Raw genomic sequence first — 21,631 nt, forward strand, 5'->3', positions numbered from 1 at the left:
AGTATAGGCCTAACTTCTGTAATATCTAGCAGCAGGACATTATATAAATTACATAGTCCTTGTCCAGAAAACACAATTCTGGCCTATACCTCCACAATAGGTGTACGAAATATGGTAGTATCTCCACTTCATTAAAAAAAAATGACTACACCTATGCGTTCTTCTCAGGTCTACACAAGTACATGGAGGATAGGTGGTGTTTCTGGAGAGGGGCAGTGTATCACCTACTATGTACAGTAACTGTCATTTTTGGTCATAAGCTGTATCCCGTTTGATTTGACAGATTCTAGTAATATTAGTAATACTTCTGTATTGGTAGCAGTGGCAAGCTTACATTAAAGTCAGCACTTTTGGTGGATTGATCTAAACACAGGAGGTTGGTGGCACCTTCATTTTGGAGGACGGGCTCTTGGTAATGGCCGGAGTGGAATATTTACATTTACATTTTCATTTGCTCTTATCCAGAGGACGTGCATTCACCTTATGACATCCAGTGGGACAGTCACTTAACAATAGTGCATCTAAAACTTAGGGGGGGTGGGGTGAGAGGGAATATAGTATCAAATACATAGTTTCCATGTGTTTAATGCCAGTCCATGCGCTCCATTCCAGCCATTATTATGAGCCGTCCTCCCCTTAGGAGCCTTCAATGGATCTCAATTGGTAAATTTGGTCCGATTAATCTGTTTTGTGTCTCTAATACTACCATACATTTGAATAAACGGATGTTGTGGCCTTGAACAGAGTGAATCATAATTCCATTCCAACATTGCGCATATACACAGAATTTTCACTCTCAATCAAATGATCTAGCCATAGAAGTAAAGTGGTGCTCTACCACAGCAGCTCACCACATTGGTCTAACCATATCTATAATATTACAGCAAATATTTTTTTATTATTTGTGTATTTGAAGCATTCTACTGCACTGTTGGAGCGAGTAACATAAGCATTTCACTGCACCTGCTATAACACTTCCAAATATGTGTATGCAACCAATAAACTTTGATTTGAATACACATCAGAGACACACTTTACTGATGAATGACACCCGTTTATAGCGTTGACTCCCTCATTTGGATGGGAACAGTTGGCACTCCTTCTCAAAGTCGCAACCCTGGAGCAGTTCCCCGTAGTGGTCTCTGACATCCTGGTAGAGCGGGGCTCCCTCCTCTCCCTGGTTGTCGGCCAGGCCTGGGAAGGCCAGGGGCCTCTCGTTGAGCAGTGCCTGCAGACGGAGGTTTCCGCTGCAGTCATACAGCACAAGGACCAGGTTGGCAGCGTAGGGCATCATGTGGCTGGTGCGGAAGGCACGCTGGCCCTGGGTGACATAGTTGTTGGAGGTCAGGGGCACGCTGTCCTTGAAGAAGCCCAGCAGGGTCAGCAGAGGCAGGAGAGTGTCAGCATGACCCACCTGGATGGTCACTGCTTCTGTGACATTACTGCCAGATCTGAGGGACAGAATGGGACATGTATACTTCAGGAGGGTAATTATTTATTTGCGGCAGAACAATGTGGTATATAAGTGAACAAGAACTTGCTTGACCAGAGGCAGTGAATTGCAAAACACTAGTTGTCATACACTAGTCTACATATACTCAAGGGGGTGTCAGTTGAGAACAGTTTTGAACAATTTGTATTTATGTATGGAATGCAGGAATTGATCGCATGGTTTTAGAAAACATGTTGTCCCTGCATGTTGCCCTGTACTAAATGAAAGCTTTCCCCTTTGCCGATGTGGTCATCATTTCATGGAGTCTGAAGGAAGAAACCACATGGAAAAAGTGGTGAGCAGTTATGTCCAAAAAACGGATTTTCAGAAAGTCAAATTAATTCATTAAACCTAACATGAAAGTGCATCCTTGTAGCTGTGTGGTCTAATATAGTCCAAATGTTTGCCTAGGGTAAGTTGAGCTAATGGCCACCATACCCTATTCAAATGATGATTGCATTCAAACATTAGTATGCATTAGTATTTTTACAATGTGTCATGCATATGAACAAAATCTGTATGGTTACAGAGCAGACATTTTGCCCTGTGTATACAAACGTAAAACAAGCAGGAGTCTAACCCCCCTTGAGGTTCTTGATAGAGCAGCCAAGGAAGTGAAAGAAGGGAAGAAGTCCATTCGAGCAGCAGCAATGGAATATTTTGTTTTACTGAGTGACACTGAAGAGGTAAAAAAAAGAAGAAACAAACAGACATGTACATGTGTGACACGCTATGATAGATTAGCAGAGACACACAAGGTTTTATCTGATGACATGGAGTCTGAGCTTGCTAAAAATGTCAAGAATTTCACAAACCAGTTTAATGGGCTTTTAGTAACCTCAAATGCAGAGATCTTGCCTACGAATTGGCACATCGAAACAAAATCCCTGTCCCAGACAACTGGTATGGAAATGGAAGGGTAAGCAATATTGAACAGTGATCTACATCGAAATGTAGACATACATTTAAGATGTACAATATACCACAGCCCCATTCTATGACCTACTAGCAAAATTGCCCACTGTCACAGGACAGAAGCATCCACTTACCCCAAGGCGGCTCAATCTACCCTGGCCTATGCTCAATTTACCCCATTGTTCCAAGAGAACACTTTTTTTTGGACAAACTATGTTTTACAAACTGTTATGTTTATATATATATTTTTTTAAATTATTTCCAAGGATACACAACACCCTGAAATATGTGTAGATATTGGTTAGAAAGAGTACTATATTTCCCTTCACATAGTAAGGCGGAATGTAAAAAATGGCTCCATTTACCCCACTCTCCCCTAGTGTTCCATTGACTGGAAAGAAACCTTGAGATGATGTGGCAGGTACATGAATTCATTTTATTTGAAAAATCAAATCAAATCTCCTCTTACCTTTACAACAGAGGAGTGCCATGACTCACAAATTCATATTCTTATGAGTTCTATGATCAGGTGTGCTGCTACATGCACTGTGTGTGCAACACAGCATGACAGACACATTCATTCTGTAACAGAAACGTGTATTGACGTGTGGGTGTGGTGCGTGAACCACAAAATACAATTTCGTCACAGTCCAGGGAAAAGGCACACAAACACACACCCACACAACAGGATCCTGACCAGACAAAAAGGTCTGCAAACTTCTATGATGACCTGCTATGGATGGGTAATTGTATTACTCATTTGAACCCTATAATGAGTATTGAATAATGTTGGATGTGGATTGCCCATAATCCTACCCCCATATGTATGCGCTTTGGTTAAACTTCTCTCAGTATCATGTATACGACACTGACAGTTTGAGGACTTGGTTAAACTAGGATGTATAACAGGACACAGGGTGCAAACGACAAGGTTCATGTGTCATATTCTATTGACACGTTGACAGGTTATTTTCTAACAGTATTTCTGACACTTGCAATAGATACTGTACCGGGCAGTTGTTTGTATAATATTACAGTTTGGTCCTAATCGGTTTAGGAAGTATCCCTTAAAAACGACAGTTCACACCAAAATCAAAGGTTGTCAGATCTTTCTGACCTCAAGTACAATACCACTTGAATTTTTGGTCGGTTTAGGAAGTATCCATTGCGAAACATACATTTGTCTTTTCGCAGTCTTGTTTTTTCCCAACAACTCAGACACAACCCACACTCACAAGAGGCTGGAAGCAGCACAGGGTCAGCCACCGAGCAGCATCCATTGAGCAGGTTAGGGGATAACATCTTTGCTCAAGGGTACAACAACACAAAGGCAACCTCAAGGCTACCACAGCCCCAGGCAAAGTGGTCTTGCATTGAGATACGTCCACTTCCCAGACATCTGTTGAGTAGAATGGAATCAATGGAAAAGATAAGCGCTATAATTTCCAGATTTTATTCTGTGCTTATTTTTTCCCATTCACGTGGGATATAAAGACGCGGACCAACACAACCAATGGCGTGGGACAACAATTAATGTTTACATTACACTACATTTCGGGTTTGTAAACGTCTGACAAACTTTGATTTTGGAGTGTCCTGTCCTTTTAAACACATATAGCCTAAAAATAGTTTTTTTTACGTTAGTTACATTTTTACCCAAAGGCCATCCACTTTTAATCCTTTTGCTATACTAGTGAATGACATGAAGCCTGACACGTGAGGCTAACCAGTCCCTCACCTGATCTCATTGGCCGCTCTATCCAGACGGCTGAATACATCATGAAAGAGGATGCAGCTTGACTTGCTGTTGATGTCATGACCATAACTCCTTTTCCAGAACTGCTTCAGGTCATTTGCATACTCCAAAACCTGTTTGTGAGGTAAATGCTGTGTTAGTATACCATGGGATTAGATGGTGTAGGCTTTGTGTGGATACCACGTTAGATAGTTTCCATATACATTAACCTGTTAGTGGGGTAATTGCTGTATAAGTACAGTGCATTCTGAAAGACCTAGTCTTTTTCCACATTTTGTTACGTTACAACCTTATTCTAAAATGGATTCAATTGTTTTTTTTCAAAAATCTAAACACAATACCCCATAATGACAAAACATAAAAGGGTTTTTAGAAATGTTTGCAAATTTATTACAAAAAAGAAACTGAAATATCACATTTACAAAAGCATTCAGATCCTTTACTCATTACTTTGTTGAAGCACCTTTGGCAGCGATTAAAGCCTGAAGTCTTCTTGGGTATGACACTACAAGCTTGGCAGACTTGTATTTGGGGAGTTTTTCCCATTCTTCTCTGCAGATCCTCTCAAGCTCTGTCAGGTTGGATGGGGAGTGTCGCTGCACAGATATTTTTAGGTCTCTTTTTTATTGAACTAGGCAAGTCAGTTAAGAACAAATTCCTATTTACAATGACGACCTACCCCGGCCAAACCCTAACAACGATGGGCCAATTGTGTGCCTCCCAATCACGTCCGGTTGTGATACAGCCTGGAATCGAACCAGGGTCTATAGTGACGCCTCTAGCACTGAGATGCAGTGCCTTAGACCGCTGCGCCACTCGCAAGATGTTCGATAGGGTTCAAGCCTGGACTCTGGCTGGGCCACTCAAGGACATTCAGAGACTTGTCCCGAAGCAACTTATGACTTGTCTTAGCTGTGTCCTTAGGGTCGTTGTCCTGTTGGAAGGTGAATCTTAGCTCAGTCTGAGGTCCTGAGCGCTCAGCAGCAGGTTTTCATCAAGGATCTCTCTGTACTTTACTCCGTTCATCTTTCCCTTGATCCAGACTAGTCTCCCAGTCCCTGCCGCAGAAAAACATCCCCACAGCATGGTGCTGCCACCCCCATGCTTCACTGTAGGGATGGTACCAGGTTTCCTCCAGATGTGACACTTGGCATTCAGGCCAAAGAGTTCATTCTTGGTTTCATCAGACCAGAGAATCTTGTTTCTCATGGTCTGAGAGTCTTTGGGTGCCTTTTGGCAAACTCCACATGGGCTGTCATGTGCCTTTTACTGAGGAGTGGCTTCTGTCTGCCCACTCTACTATAAAGGCCTGATTGGTGGAGTGCTGCAGAGATGGTTGTCCTTCTGGAAGGTTCTCCCATCTCCACAGAGGAACTCCAGAGCTCTGTCAGAGTGACCATTGGGTTATTGGTGACCTCCCTGACCAAGGCACATCTCCCCCAATTGCTCAGTTTAGCCGGGAGGCAAGCTCTAGGAAGAGTCTTGATGGTTCCAAACTTCTTCCATTTAAGAATGATGGAGTCCACAATGTTCTTGGGGACCTTCAATGCTGTAGACATTTTTTGGTACCATTCCCCAGATCTGTGCCACGACACAATCCTGTCTTGGAGCTCTACGGACAATTCCTTTGGCCTCATGGCTTTACATGCACTGTAAACTGTGGGACCTTATATAGACAGGTGTGTGCCTTTCCAAATCATGTCCAATGAATTGAATTTACTACAGGTGGACTCCAATCAAGTTGTAGAAACATCTCAAGGATGATAAATAGAAACAGGATGCACCTGAGCTCAATTTCGAGTCTCATAGCAAAGGGTCTGAATGCTAGTGTAAATGTGATATATAAATGTGACATTTTACAAATGTCTGAAAATCCTTTTTTGCTTTGTCATTATGGGGTATTGTGTTTAGATTGGTGAGGGGAAAAAAAACATGAATACATTTTAGAATAAGGCTGTAACATAACAAAATGTGGGGAAAATTAAGGGGTCTCAATACTTTCCGAATGCACTGTATACCATGATATGTAGGGTAGGCGTTGTATGAATACTTCAGTGAGTGACGCCCTCAGATAGACAATCTCTCATTGTGTAGAGTCGTGGTAGGATTTCCCCTAGGCCACCTGAGAGCTGGGCCAACTTACCTTATAACACAGGACACACCCACATAGCCCAGCTTCTTATTGACAATGCAAGACATCTATTCATACTGTAGATTAGGTTCATTATCTTTTAGATTAATGTCATATCAGCAAAAGCACTTCACATAAAAAGGTCAATGGATTACTAGTTAGGCTAGATGCATCTAATTCATCTCTCCAATATTGATGAACCTCAACGCTTTTGATAACTGCTCGATCACCCCATAAATAATAAATGGTTCCATTTTCACTTGAACTGGTCAATACTCTGCAATGACGTAAAATGATTACTACTGCAGGGAATACAGTTGACGTACCAGTGCATCTGCCTCATCAAAGAGTTGACACCAGGGGGAGTTGATGGTTTTGATGGCCAACTCGTAAGCACACAGGTAAAATGCAGCCTCAGCCATGTCTACAGGGGGAAAGTAATGGCAAAGTGTTCACAGGAGCCATTACATTTTAGTCATTTAGTAGACACTTATCCAGATCGACTTATGGAACAATTAGGTTTAAAGGCCCAGTGCAGTCAAAAATGGGATTTTCCTGTGTTATATATATATATATATATACACACAAAAGTATGTGGACACCCCGTTCAAATGAGTGGATTTGGCTATTTCAGCCACACTTGTTGGCCACACAAGCTTACAGAATGTGAATCGCCCAACATCAGTGACCGACCTCAGTAATACTCGTGGCTGAATGAAAGCAAGTCCCCGCAGCAATGTTCCAACACTAGTGGAAAGCCTTCCCAGAAGAGTGGAGGTTGTTATTTCAGCAAAGGGGGACCAACTCTCATAATTTTGAAATGAGATTTTCTACGAGCAGGGGTCCACATACTTTTGGTTAAGTAGTGTATTTTAGAGCTGGGACAATACATCGAAAATGATTGACACCAACCAAACCGATCACATATCGTAGGCATTTGCTGATATTGTTCATAACGATAATGTGAAGTATGAAACAAAATAAGTTTGCTAAAATGGGTGATTGTTAATGACACAAATGATGGCTACAACCATCAAACTAGTAGTAGTAGTAGTTTAAAGGATGTTATAAACTTATCGTTCTATTTATCGTTATCGGATCAATTCAGGCAATTTCTCTAATATATTTCCACACTATGAGGTTGGAAAAATAAATGTGCAAATTATGATAATGCCCTTTCAGTGTAAGAGCTACTTGAAAAGACCGACAGAGATTTCAGCCTGTGAGTTTTGACCTTCCTGGTGACATTACCTGGCGGTAAATTAGTTAACAGGCCAATAAGAAAGAGAGATCCAAACATCTCTGGCAATAATAGCTAGTTTTCCCCTCCCAACTCCGACCACTCCCTGACAGTGCTAGCTAAATTCTTACTTGAGAAATTGCTCTTCGATAAGAAGCTATTTTTTTCCCTTTTTGACTATTTTAACTGAAAACAATTAGAGCCCGACCGATATATAGGTTCAACGATATTGTAGGATAATATTGGCCTTTAAACGCTACATTGGTATCGGCCAATAACTCCACCGATAACCGATATTCAATAAATAGGATGAAAAAAGGGAATATCTTGCTTATAGCGCCATCAGAATGTATTTACACCCCGTAACCTTTTCCACATTGTTGTTACAACCTGAACTTAAAATAGATTAAATTGAGATTTTTATGTCACTGGCCTTCACACAATACCCTATAATTTCAAAGTGGAATGATGTTTTAAAATTATTATTATTATTATTATTTTTTTATGAATAAAAAATAAAAAGCTGAACTGTCTTGAGTCAATAAGTATTTAAATCCTTTGTAATGGCAAGCCTAAATAAGTTCAGGAGTAAAAATGTACTTAACAAGTCACATAAGATGCATGGACTCACTGTGTGCAATAATAGTGTAAAACATGACTTTAGAATGACTACCTCATCTCAGTACCCCACACATACAATTATCTGTAAAGTCCATCACTTGAGCAGTGATTTTCAAACACAGATTCAACCACAAAGACCAATGTTTCGCAAAGAAGGGCACCTATTGGTAGATGGGGGGGAAAAAGCAGACATTGAATATCCCTTTGAGCATGGTGAAGTTATGAACTACACTTTGGATAGTGTATCAATACACCCAGTCACTACAAAGATAAAGGTGTTCTTCTTAACTCAGTTGCCAGAGAGGAAGGAAACCATTCAGGGATTTCACCATGAGGCCAATGGTAACTTTAAAACAGTTACAGAGTCTAATGGCTGTGATAGGAGAAAACTGAGGATAGATCTACAACATTGTAGTTTCACTCCACAATACCAACCTAATTGACATAGTGAAAAGAAGGAACCCTGTATAGAATACAAATATTTCAAAACAAGCATCCTGTTTGCAACATGGCACGAAAGTAATACTGCTACAAATGTGGGAAAAAAGTGCTTCACTTTTTGTCCTGAATACAATGTGTTATGTTTGGTGCAAATACAATAAAACACATTACGGAGTACCACTCTCCATATTTTCAAACATAGTGATGGCTGCATCATTTTATGTGTATGCTTGTAATCGTTAAGGACTGGGGAGTTGTCAGGATAAAAAAGAAAAAAAAAGAATGGAGCTATGCACAGGCAAAATACTGGTTCAGTCTGCTTTCCACAAGACACTGGGAGATGAATTCACCTTTCAGCAGGACAATAAGCTAAAACACAAGGACAAATCTACCCTGGAATTGCTTATCAAGAAGACAGTGAATGTTCCTGAGAGGCCATGTTACAGTTTCAATTTAAATCTATGACAAGACCTGAAAATGGGTTTCTAACATTAATCAACAACTAATTTGACAGAGCTTGAAGAAATAAAAAAATAATAATGTGCAAATATTGTACAATCCAGGATTGCAAAACTCTTAAGATTTACCCGGAAAGACTGTAAGCTGTAATCGCGGCCAAAGGTGTGTCTACAAAGTATTGATTCAGGGGTGTGAATACTTATGTAAATGAGATAGATTAATTCAGGCTGTAACACATCAAAATGTGGAATAAGTCAAGGGGTATGAATACTTTCTGAGGGCACTAATCTGAACACTTGCGGCCATTTTCATGATGTGCCATTATTGTCACAATGTATGGAATCAATATTTGAAGCAGTTATTGGACAATTGCTCTTTTGGATGGCAATGTATGAGAATTCAGTGTGGAAAAATTACACTAATTCCCCACTGTAAAACAGTACACCGGCAGATATATCAGTATCGGTACGTTTTCCCCCTCAAAATACAGGAATCATATCGGAACCCAAACAACATATGGCTCGGTCTCTAAAAACCATCACAGTAAGGTACTTAATTGTTACCCAGAAATGATTTGATATTGAGATAAAAAACATCTCCATTGGAACTTTAATTGCCTTGTCGACCTGGGGATTCGAACCAGCGACCTTTCGGTTAATTGCCCAACTTTCTTAACCGCTAGGCTACCTGCCGCCATTCCATGTAAAAATGTAAATAATTATTACAGACCAGTGACCATATCTGTACTTTGATATAAAACATAAAAGTCCTGTATGGCTTAGCATTAACAACACATTCCCCACTTGGTTTTACTTTTCAAATAATAGAAACATACAGGTATTCTTATTTCAATGTCCTCACTTCTCAGATGCTCATTGATGACATTCTGACAAAACCATTCAGTTGAGGGAATTGTATATGGGAGAGCTTAACTGTTTTGTACTGTTAGTGAGAAAACAGCCCCATCTAGTGTCTAAATATTCTGTAAAATGTTTGCAATCAAGCAGATCTGAAGGAGATCCATTCATTGTATAGAAAACATGAGCAACATCATAAGGATAGCCCTCTCAGTAATAATAGAATAGCTATATAATATTTACTATCCACTGTAGAATAGATATTTTTGCTTCCCAACGTCCTGTGACAACTCACACACAAATAGAGATAGGCTAGAGATGGAGACCTGATGTAATGTGGCTGTAGGGGACCAGGAGCCGGTCTGCTATCTTCTCCTGCACCCTCCTCATCTCTGCACTGGACGTGAACTTGTCCAGCTCAGCCATGGCTGACTGGTTCTTGTCGACAGTCTCCACAAACCTGGTGCATTTGTCAAAGAACCTCATCAGTGCATCGTTCACCTCGTAGTCAATCTCTTCATCTTTGGAATCAAACATAGAAGGCACTGGTCATTCAAAGGGAGATCTTCAAAGTTTTGAAAATTATAATAATATTAAGGTCAATGAAAGTGAATGAAAAGCACATATGAAAACCTAGTGACAAGTTCAGAACGTTTTTTTTTTACAGTGTTATCGAGTGTTATAACCCTGCATGTTATGACACAGTAAGACATGTTGAATTGTTTATCATTTCACTTCCAAAAGACTTCTGGCCAATGCAATATCATGAAAAATGACCACTTATGACAAAATATAATATCGGTATTACATTTACCTAGCGTGGGTGTTGTTTCTGCTCTCCTACCAACTCATGCCAAACAATTTGGGGAATTGGGATTCCAGGGAACATGTTGTCCGAGGACGCAACAGTAACCAATAGGGTCGGAGCTTAGCGAAGGGTCAATTGTTTAGCTTGTCAATGACAAATAGTGTAAGCAAACGCACAAACAGATCTGGGACCAGCCTAGCTGAGGAACGCTAAACTCTGTTCTCTTATATCTAAGCGTTTGAGTATTGATAACAGGTTGTGTGATTTATCAGTCTATACTTGTAAAAATGTCAATTCTGAAAACGCTTACCTGTATCTACATTTTTCCTGTACAACTGTGGTCCTTTTGTGGGGTGCTGAAATTCATACTTTTAATTAAAACTTTTATCGAATACAACCACTGATTTTTTCCCTAATTTGTGTTGCACAACTGCAGGTGTAGCGGCCTTGAGATACTACATACACTGAGATTAGCAGTGTAAATTTTTTTTCCACAGTGTGCCATCACAGCAGCATGATTTGTGACCTGTTGCCACAAGAAAAGGTCAACCAGTGAAGAACAAACACCATTGTAAATACAACCCATATTTATACTTATTTGTTTTCCTTTTTGTATATCGTTACAACACTGTATATATACATAATATGACATTTGTAATGTCTTTATTCTTTTGGAACATCTGTGAATGTAATGTTTACTGTTCATTTTTATTGTTCATTTCATTTTTGTATATTATCTACTTCACTTGTTTTGGCAATGTTAATTAACATATGTTTCCCATGGCAATAAAGCCCATTGAATTGAATTTAATTGATTAGCATGGATGCCACGTTCAAGACAACTGGGAACTCAGAAAAAAACAGTCATCCAACTGAACAGTCAACTCGGGCATCTTTCTTAAATTCGGACATTCCGACCCGAAAACCAACTGACGTCGTGATTTGACATCTTTTTCCCACGTGTTACCAGTTGTCTTGAAAGCACCATATGTTTCGACTGTTGTTGTTGCTAGCAAAGATTATGGATATACTGACAAGATACCTCTCTCTACCCTAACAATGGGAGCCACAAAGCAACTCGGCAGGTTCTCTAGCTCCCACCTGTCCCTTCTTGGATTGGTAGATACATCGCATTATTGTAATATTTTTTAAATATTCGATTAGGGTTTATTTCATACCATTAATATGCATAGCAATCTCGAGACAACTCCGAAAAAAAATGTATAAAGTTGCCGGGATGTCACGTGTGCTTGTCAGTACACGCTTAACAACTTAAGCATTACGAAACTTTTATTCACGCAAATAACCCATTGCTTTTTTGTTGTTGACCAAATTCGACTCACTGACCTCCATCCAAAAACTCGCTTGGTGGGCGAAACGAAGAACACCGCCACCTGCTGGAGGGAAACAGATATCCCGCCGACTTGGCCACTCTCTTACTAGCAAATTGACCAGTTATCGATCCTCAACCCCGTCTCGATATAAGAACGTAGTTAAGCTTTCCTCAAATACGACAAGGCTAACATTGACCTACTTAGTATATATATGCCTTATGTCTTGCAAATAATAAATAAAGAGTTGTATGCAATATGCTTGCACTTTGACACGATGCTATCATACAGACATCGAGTAGGGTTATATCTACCTTCTATGTCCCAGAGCTTTGCCAGTCCTCCCTGGAAAGAAAGGGTGCTGTTCACACACCTGTGCTTAGAACTGGTCATGAACTTGATGTGACCATCTTGTAGCTTCTCCTTAGATATCAATGATGGAAATAACTTGGACAACCTGACTGCCAAATGCCTGTGGTCGAGGACTCCCTTCTGAACGAGACGGCCATCCATCTCATCAGTGTACCACATCTTCCACTGCGTAATTTCACGCAACCAGCGCTCCTCTCCAGAGGCCTTCTGTACAACAAGATTGTGAAGTGCTCGCATCTTCTTGACGTTTTTCGTCGTCGGGTACCTTGAACCGTGCCGTATGATAGCGGTCAGATGAATTTCGCGACATTCTGCAGATGGGGGCTTTACAAGAGATGTGTTTACAGCGAGTATGTCATCAATGAGGTAAGGGTTCACTTCTTCATATCTACCTTTTGTGGTGAAATATTTAGCAATCGCTGGAATATCTGGAGTGGTCTGGACATTTCCCCATAATGAACAACACGAGGTGTAACTAAAGAAGAAATGCGCACTAATAACTTTCAACGGAATGGTGAGCAGCATATTTACTTTATTTCGCCAAAAACCTATCAGACAATTCCTGCCCTCAACTCCAGGCGTGCGTTACCATTCCAGTTTTGTTAAATATTAATCAGCAGGCCTATTGGTATCTTTCCCGGAGTTTTCAGGTCCATGGCCAACTGTACAGAACGCTTTAGGATTTCAGTCATTCGAACTATGGATGGATAATTTGGTTCTGATAAATTGAAATACTTGTATATCCAACTGGATTGTCACAGCTCTGTCATACCCCTGGAGCTAGACCTAGGGGCAATCTATTAAAACATGTAGTCAGCAATTAAAGACATATTCCTGTACTTTGGCGACTAAGAATGTATTTTTTAAACCCCACACTTTGGGCTGGTTGTGTAAATGTGTAGTTCAGACTCGCATAATCTATGCACAGAATTACTGTTTTACCTCAATTAACCATGAAATCTCTAGTTTCAAGGCGACAGTTTTCTTGAAGCTGTGCAGCCACCATTTACCCTACATTTATCCCCACATGTTCCAGCTCCCTAGTAATTAGAGTTCTAGCCTATGAGCCTAAGCCCCTCGCATTTTAGTGACGGCTTGCAAGAGGCCAGTCCAGCGCTATCCAATGAGGTTGCAGGGCGGGCCCAATGGCTCATTGGAGGGTACTATGGTGTTGAATGCTGAGCTGTAGTCAATGAACCACATTCTTACATAGGTATTCCTTTTGTCCAGATGGGATAAGGCAGTGTGATATCGATTGCGTTGTCTGTGGAGCTGTTGGGGTGGTAGGCAAACTGAAGTGGTTCTAGGGTGGCCGGTAAGGTGGAGGTGATATGATCCTTGACTAGTCTCTCAAAGCACTTCTTGATGACAGAAGTGAGTGCTACCAACCAGTCATCTCACACAGCGCCTTCCCGCTAACCATCCCCGTATGCACACAACAAGCACAGAGCCACGCCTCATATGATTTGAAAAAATGAAATGATGACAAATACTTGACTCAATATGTCACTCCCACTAAGGCCAACTTTGTGTGGTCACTGTCCCAGGCTTATATGTGCTGTTCTAACCTGCTACGTAAAGTCACTTCTGTCCGTAGCTGGATACGATCTATGCCTTTTCTCAATTGGATTTGTTAAACTCCTGCATCCCCTCTTCTCCATTCTCTGACGCTTCCTTTTGAAAAAGGTAAGGTAATCGAAGAGAGGGAAAATGTACGAAAATGTGCTCATATGAAATGATACTCCTCCAATCGCACCTCATCAGGCAAATTACGTTTACAGGGTGGAATTCCAAAATACATTTATGAAGTTATAAAAACAAATGTAGCAAGTTGTGCAAGACATTTTCCAGATGAAAGTAGCATATCGTTTTAAATGTTCGCATGCTTTTCTCCTTTGAGAAAACAATTGCTTATACAAACAGATTTCAAAACTCTTCTGCGAAAGACTCAGGTGGGATACACTTGTGCTTCCTTGCCAAAAGGAGGCTATCGACCACTTGACCACTTATCGATGAGAGGACAGAGGAGAGAGGGCGGAAGACGGACTTGCCCAAATGAGAAAAGGCCCCAGTGACAACCGAACGAGACTTCCATAGAGTGGCGAGGGATCAATAAACCTATCAACTTCAGCACACACTGGTGACTTGAATGATGCAATTCATGTTCACATTTCAATAATAAAACATGAAATTAAATTAAACAAATCCCCCAGTTGTTTTACAAGATGTTACAGTAAAACATTTTAATTTGGTAAGTATTTCATTTGTTTTATATGTCAAGTTTCGAAATCAGTCACAAACAAACACACGTCATATCATTAAACACACCTCTCAATTAATTTGTATGAAATTGAACAAATTCTAAACATATATTGTGGTGCGTGTTGGGATAGCACTTCGCTCTGGAGCCTGCAGCCTTGGTCAACGTGGCTATTGGAGGGTCTAATTAGCCCCTAAACCCTCAATCGTTTTCCCTCCATCAGCTTTGGGACACTTGTGCATATGATGGAGGCGCGCGTGAACGTGCAAATGGAGGGCCAGAGGGAATTGGGTGATTTGGGATTCAGCCGTACAGTATGTTGCAACACATGTACTGTAGTAGTAGTAGCAGCACTTGGGAGACTTTGGAGCCAAACACGCATAGCACATGCCCCTTAGATGACCCAGCTAATGGTCTGTCACCAATCTCACAGGCACACAGTTGGGTATGGAGTGTTAACAGTTTTGAGAGTACAACACACTTTATTCCAATCAAGTAACAGAAAACTGCCCATTCCAGTGCATTTTGGGCATCATATTGTTAGTCTAACCATGGTTGTTAGATATCAGAGCCAAGTAATTTTGGCAACCTTAAATTGCATTAATGTTGATAAGTGGCCTCTTAAATCATGCAGACGAGCTCCGGGCCTGTCTACCCGACTGGCGCTTCTCCCTCCCTGTACCGTCGTCACTCCCTCCGCTACTGCCTTTCTGAACTGCATCAACACGTGTGTTGTGTTCTACTGCTCAGACGTTGCATGCATCAACCAATGGTTGCATGCCATGTCATTGACTGTGCCGTCAGGCACCAGATTGCAATAACATTATGTGGTCAGCTGATATACATTAAAAACCTATCCAGGCGTCTTGACATGACCATCGCCATGTCAAGACCTGCCACTGCCAGAACCCTACATTTATTTTTAGTTTTTTAAAGCATCTTTGAGATTGTCTTTAATGAAAAGCACTATATATAAAATATATAAAAACATATATAATACATCTATTATTAATTGGCCATACTCATCTTTTCTTTTAAATAAATAGTTTTAAAACATGTACACTATTGTGAAAACAAAATGATTCAGGCTACTTTTAGTAATCAAAATTAACCCACATATCAATCTTGAGCAAAAAATGTAGGATCATTTTACATTTAATCATGAAAGCTAATCCAGTGTTCATTGCTGGTTGGACTTCCAAATTTGCACATATTTGCCTTTACCCAGGCAGGTCACAAAACCACACCTATGTGAAGCTAGCCACAATAGTGGAATTTGAGTTTCGCCTTCAAAATAAAAGTCCCCCATTAGCTCGGTTTGCATTCAATTTGCGACAGGGTTTCATGCGAATATTCTATAATCTGCATAAAATCATGTGCATTTTCACACCAGAAAAGTGTTTCCATCAAAATTATTTATTGAGGATAAAAGTATGTGCGTGATGACGTAGTACACATAAAAACAACGTTTGTGGTTAAATTCCCATGTATTGAATGAAAAATCCAAAATGAATGGGTTTCCATCGCATGCTCAATGACGGCCTAGTAACAGTGCCTGTCGTTCTGCCTGTTCAGGGGCAGAACGACAGATTTGTACCTAGTCAGCTCGGGGATTTGAACTTGCAAACTTTCCGTTACTCGTCCGGTTACTAGCCCAACGCTCTGACCACTAGGCTACTCTGCCGCCGCATCAACCTTATCACCAGAATAAGACCCTCTATATTTAGTGCAAAATATATTTATTTTTGCTGCTCTAATTACATTCGTAACCAGTTTATAACAGTAATACGGCACCTTGGGGGTTTATGATACATGGCCAATAAACCACGGCTAAGGGCTGTGTCCAGGCACTACGCAATGCATCGTGCATAAGAACAGCCCATAGCCATGGCATATTGACCATATACCACATCTCATCGGGCCTTATTGCTTAATTATAACATGGCATTGTTGAATTCTTCTTTCTGAGTGGCTTGAAGGGTATTCTAGAGCATGCATTATTTCCCGATAACGCACGGTATAGTTAATTTTTACGTTTTTTTTTTAGCTGCTTTTGAAAGAAAAAGTCTAATTTGAAAGTCGATTTTCATAATAGCATGCTAGGACTGATGGTTTAGTTAGCTACTGTAGCTATCTAGTAAACTATGCTAGCGCGTTGTGGAACACATTCCATATCATTCATTAGAATGCATAGCTGGCGGGTTTAGGGTCATTAGATATTGTGTGGATGAAGGGCGGGTAGGTGGCAGAGGGGGTTGAATAAAGAGAAAATAAAACCTTAAATCCATAAATGTATAATTATTTTGTAATTTATATTTATAGGCTACATTTATAGTGCATCCTGAACAAAAACAAGATCCCACAAACTCAGGTGGAAAACAGGCTGCCTAAGTATGATTCCCAATCAGAGACAAGGATAGACAGCTGCCTCTGATTGGGAACCATACCCGCCAACTAAGAAATAGAAAACTAGAATGCCCACCCAAATCACACCCTGACCTAACCAAATAGAGAAATAAACAGCCTCTCTAAGGTCAGGGCGTGACACTACATTACAGCCTTATTCTAAAATGTATCAAATACATTTTTTCCCTCATGAATCTACAGATTCTACACACAATACCCCATTATTTCCATTGATCATCCTTGAGATGTTTTTACAACTTGATTGGAGTACATGATTTGGAAAGGCACACACCTGTCTATATAAGGTCCCATAGTTGACAGTGCATGTCAGAGCAAAAACCAAGCCATGAGGTCGAAGGAATTGTCCGTAGAGCTCAGGGACAGGATTGTGTTGAGGCACAGATCTGGGGAAGGGTAACAAAACATTTCTGCAGCATTGAAGGTCCCCAAGAACACAGTGGCCTCCATCATTCTTAAATAGAAGAGGTTTGGAACCAAACTAAGCACTCAGGGGAGAAGGGGCTTGGTCAGGGAGGTGACCAAGAAGCCAATGGTCACTCTGACGGCGCTCCAGAGTTCCTCCTGTCGAGATGGGAGAACCTTCCAGAGGGACAACCATCTTTGCAGCACTCCTCCAATCAGGCCTTTATGGTAGAGCGGTCAGACGGAAGCCACTTCTCAGTAAAAGGCACATGTCAGCCCACTTAGAGTTTGGCAAAAGGCACCTAAAGGACTCTCAGTCCAATGAGAAACAAGATTCACTGGTCTGAAACAAAGATTGAACTCTGGCATGAATACCATGTGCCACGTCTGTAGGAAACCTGACACCATTCCTACAGTGAAGCATGGGGGTGGCAGCATCACGCGGTGGGGATGTTTTTCAGCAGCAGGGACTGGGAGACTAGTCAGGATTAAGAGAAAGGTGAACGGAGCAAAGTACATAGAGATCCTTGATGAAAACCAGCTCCAGAGTGCTTAGGACCTTAGACTGGGACAAAGGTTCACTTTCCAACAGGACAACAACCTTAAACACACAGCCAAGACAACGCAACGTTGCTTTGGGACAAGTCTCTGAATGTCTTTGAGTGGCCCAGCCAGAGCCTGGACTTGAACCCAATCGAACCCAAGCTCATCATTAAGCTTGGGCCCTGGGTCTGAACCCCGCCCTGTGCAACTGGGTTCTGGACTGCCTGCTGGGCCACCCACAGGTTTTAAAGGTAGGAAACAACACCTTCACTTCGCTGATCCTCAACACAGGGGCCCCACAAGGGTGAGTGCTCAGCCCCCTCATGTACTCCCTGTTCAACCATGACTGTGTGGCCATGCAAGCCTCCAATTCAATCATCAAGTTTGCAGACGACACAACAAGTAGTAGGCCTGATTACCAACAATGACGAGACAGCCTACAGGGAGGAGATGCCCTGGGAGTGTGGGGCCAGGAAAATAACCTCTCACTCAATGTCGACTAACCAAAGGAGCTGATCGTGGACTTCAGGAAACAGCAGAGGGAGCACGCCCCTATCCACATCGATGGGACTGCAGTGGAGCAGGTGGAAAGCTTCAAGTTCCTCGGCATACACGTCACTGATGATCTGAAATGGTCCACCCACACAGACAGTGTGGTGAAGAAGCCGCAACAGCGCCTCTTCAACCTCAGGAGGCTGAAGAAATTTGGCTTGCACCTAAAACCCTCACAAACGTTTACAGATACACAATTGAAAGCATCCCGTCGGGCTGTATCACCACCTGGTACGGCAACTACACCGCCTGCAACCGCTGGGCTCTCCAGAGGGTGGTGCAATCTGCCGAACGCATCACACGGGGCAAACTACCTGCCATCCAGGACACCTACAGCACCCGATGTCAGAGGAAGGCCAAAAAGATCATCAAGGACAACAACCACCTGAGCCACGGCCTGTTCACCTCGCTATTATCCAGAAGGCGAGGTCAGTACAGGTGCATCAACGCTGGGACCGAGAGACTGAAAAACAGCTTCTATATCAAGGCCATCAGACTGTTAAATTGTCAGCACTAGGCAGCTTCCACACGGTTACGTAACTCTGCACCTTAGAGGCTGCTGCCCTATATACATATCACCAAATGGTTTTGGGAATGGTCAGAAAAAGTTAGTTGATCCACAGAGGCAAAAAGGACTATGTCAGAGTTTATTTCAATAGTAGAAAAGCTGTGAAATGGAGAGTTGAGAAGGGAGAGACAGAAAAGTGTGCCTAATGTTTGGGAAAGATTTGGTGAAGTGGTAAAAGAGGATGATATTATGTGTGATGATTGTGAGGCACTATACAAATTTGACAGACAAGACAGGGACATCAGATAGGCCTATGGCACGTCAAGGGAACTGTAGCCTTCTGTTCAGATGGGTTAAATGGAAACTGAAATCTGGACACTCCGTAGGTTTATAGCCTCTCATATAGTCTTAATATTAACTTCTGCAGAATTAAGCATTTGTTGCAGTAAAAGTATACACTAAGTGTAGGCTAAATTTTGACTTGGGAACAGGAGTGGAGAAATATTATTTCTGTCTTTCAGCATCTTGAGATAATGAGTGTGCAGTTAGATACCATCTGTAGAGGTGATATCTATACTGAACAAAAATATAAATGCAACATGCAACAATTTCAAGGATTTTACAGAGTTACAGTTCAAATGAGGAAATCAGTCAATTTAAATGAATGAATTTGACCCTAATCTATGGATTTCACATGACAGGGCAGGGTCGCAGCCATGGGTGGGCATGTGCCCACCCACTTGAGAGCCAAGCCCACCCACTGGGGAGCCAGGCCCAGCCAATCTGAATGAGTTTTTCCCCACAAAATGGCTTTATTACAGACAGAAATACTCCTGTTTCATCAGCTGTCTGGTTTTTAATGGCCTTCAATTGTCCCCAGCACAAAGTGCACCTGTGTAATGATCATGCTGTTTAATCAGCTTCATGATATGCCACACCTGTCAGGTGGGTGGATTATCTTGGCAAAGGATAATTGTTCACTAATAGGGATGTAAACAAATGTGTGCACAAAATGAGAGGATATAAGGTTTTTGTGTGTGTGGAAAGATTGTGATCTTTCAACACTTAACATGTTGCATTTATATTTTTGTTCAGTATATATAGTCATCATAAAGCTGATAGTATTTCAACTAGGCTACATAAAATATGCATCCAAGCCGAACTTAAATCTTATCAAAACACATTAGGTCGTTTACACAGCTTTCTATTTGCTTACAACCAGTCAAACTGATGTCATTTGGAAATTTTGGAGTTATTGCATTTTCCCCTCGGTCCCTAAATGTCTTTGCTCCACAAAAGAAGCAGAGATCACAGCAGTGGCTTGTGTTCATGGATGCCAAGGAAGCCCAGACTTCCCCAAAAACATTTAAACAAAAATTGAATGCAAGGGAAGCCAGCAATCATTTGGCCTCCGTTGATGAAAAAATAAGAAAATACAGCCAATCAGCGTTGAGCTCAACTGTGAATGGTCTTGGCGCACCAAAGACAGTTTGGATATGGCTTCATTCCAATCACATCGAGAGCATATGTCACTGACAGAAACTCGTTATTGTTTTCAAATGATTTTTTATTATGAACACAAATACAAAAAAACTGAAATATACCAACAAGAGTACATAAACCTAACAGACAGGGGTATTACATATCAAGATTCATTTTCAATTTGTTAAGAACTTTTATGGTGCATATTGCTTTTTTGTTTTTACATTTACTGATCATTTCAAAATAATATTTCAATTCTATCTTAAATAATGTGAAAAGGGGTTTGTTTTCTGCCTACTTAATTTTATGGACAAAAATCAGGGTCCATATCATTTGTTTCAAAATAAAACATAATATCAGAGTCTTTCAAAATAACATTAATAGTTATTTCTTTTAAAATAAAATATTCTAACAGAAACTCGTTATGCATCTCATCCTCCGGGGGCTAGCTAGCTAGCTAGCTAAAATTGTCCCTTTCCTAAATTAGCCAGGGATGGAGATAGGGGTTTTACTTGATTCTCCGTGTTGGCCAATTATTATAACGGCGATTCTGATCCAACCATTAATTCATACATTGTTGTGCCCCTGGTCTGAGAGAATGGAAGTTCAATATGTAGCTAGATCTAGAAGGCTAATGTTAACTAGCTAACGTTGCCCATGAAAGAAAGTTAGCCTAGGGAGCAAGCTTTTTAGCCAGGTAGCCTAAGACAAAAAAAATGTGTGTAATGTATGACAGAGTGATAGACCATTTATTCAACATGAAAGAGAGGAAGATGACATTGGCGTTTCTCTACAAGTAGGGTGAGTCTCTCTCTCTCTCACACACACACACACACACACACACACACACACACACACACACACACACACACACACACACACACACACACACACACACACACACACACACACACACACACACACACACACACACACACACACACACACACACACACACACACACACACACCATAACCATGGACAGCCACATGTTTAGCTTAAAGTTGATTGGACTAAATTGTTTTTGATATCTT

The 21,631-nt window shown here is 41.1% G+C and overlaps 1 protein-coding gene across 2 annotated transcripts; it reads right to left on the reverse strand.

The window, feature by feature from the left end:
- Window positions 1–556: 556 nt before the first annotated feature.
- LOC124041254 (multiple inositol polyphosphate phosphatase 1-like) lies at window positions 557–13,028 on the reverse strand. Of its 2 annotated transcripts, XM_046358626.1 has the most exons (5): window positions 12,366–13,028; window positions 10,239–10,433; window positions 6,621–6,718; window positions 4,146–4,276; window positions 557–1,451 (listed from the first exon to the last, which is right to left on the reverse strand). In XM_046358626.1, exons 1-5 carry the CDS (start codon window positions 12,946–12,948, stop codon window positions 1,073–1,075), a joined length of 1,386 nt encoding a protein of 461 aa, XP_046214582.1. In that variant the 5' UTR covers window positions 12,949–13,028; the 3' UTR covers window positions 557–1,072. The 2 variants fall into 2 exon arrangements, with proteins under 2 accessions (XP_046214582.1, XP_046214583.1); XM_046358627.1 differs by lacking the exon at window positions 10,239–10,433.
- Window positions 13,029–21,631: the final 8,603 nt, after the last annotated feature.

The sequence above is a fragment of the Oncorhynchus gorbuscha genome, linkage group LG08 (assembly GCF_021184085.1).
Source record: "Oncorhynchus gorbuscha isolate QuinsamMale2020 ecotype Even-year linkage group LG08, OgorEven_v1.0, whole genome shotgun sequence".
In the NCBI taxonomy this organism is placed as follows: Eukaryota; Metazoa; Chordata; class Actinopteri; order Salmoniformes; family Salmonidae; genus Oncorhynchus; species Oncorhynchus gorbuscha.

Excerpts from the sequence above, each read along its gene's own strand:
- LOC124041254 (XM_046358626.1), bottom strand. The coding sequence starts at position 12,948 with ATGCTGCTCACCATTCCGTTGAAAGTTATTAGTGCGCATTTCTTCTTT. Across the intron at positions 10,434-12,365 it reads AAAGCTCTGGGACATAGAAG|ATGAAGAGATTGACTACGAG; the intron begins GTAGATATAACC and ends TTGATTCCAAAG. Across the intron at positions 1,452-4,145 it reads AGAGCGGCCAATGAGATCAG|ATCTGGCAGTAATGTCACAG; the intron begins GTGAGGGACTGG and ends TCTGTCCCTCAG.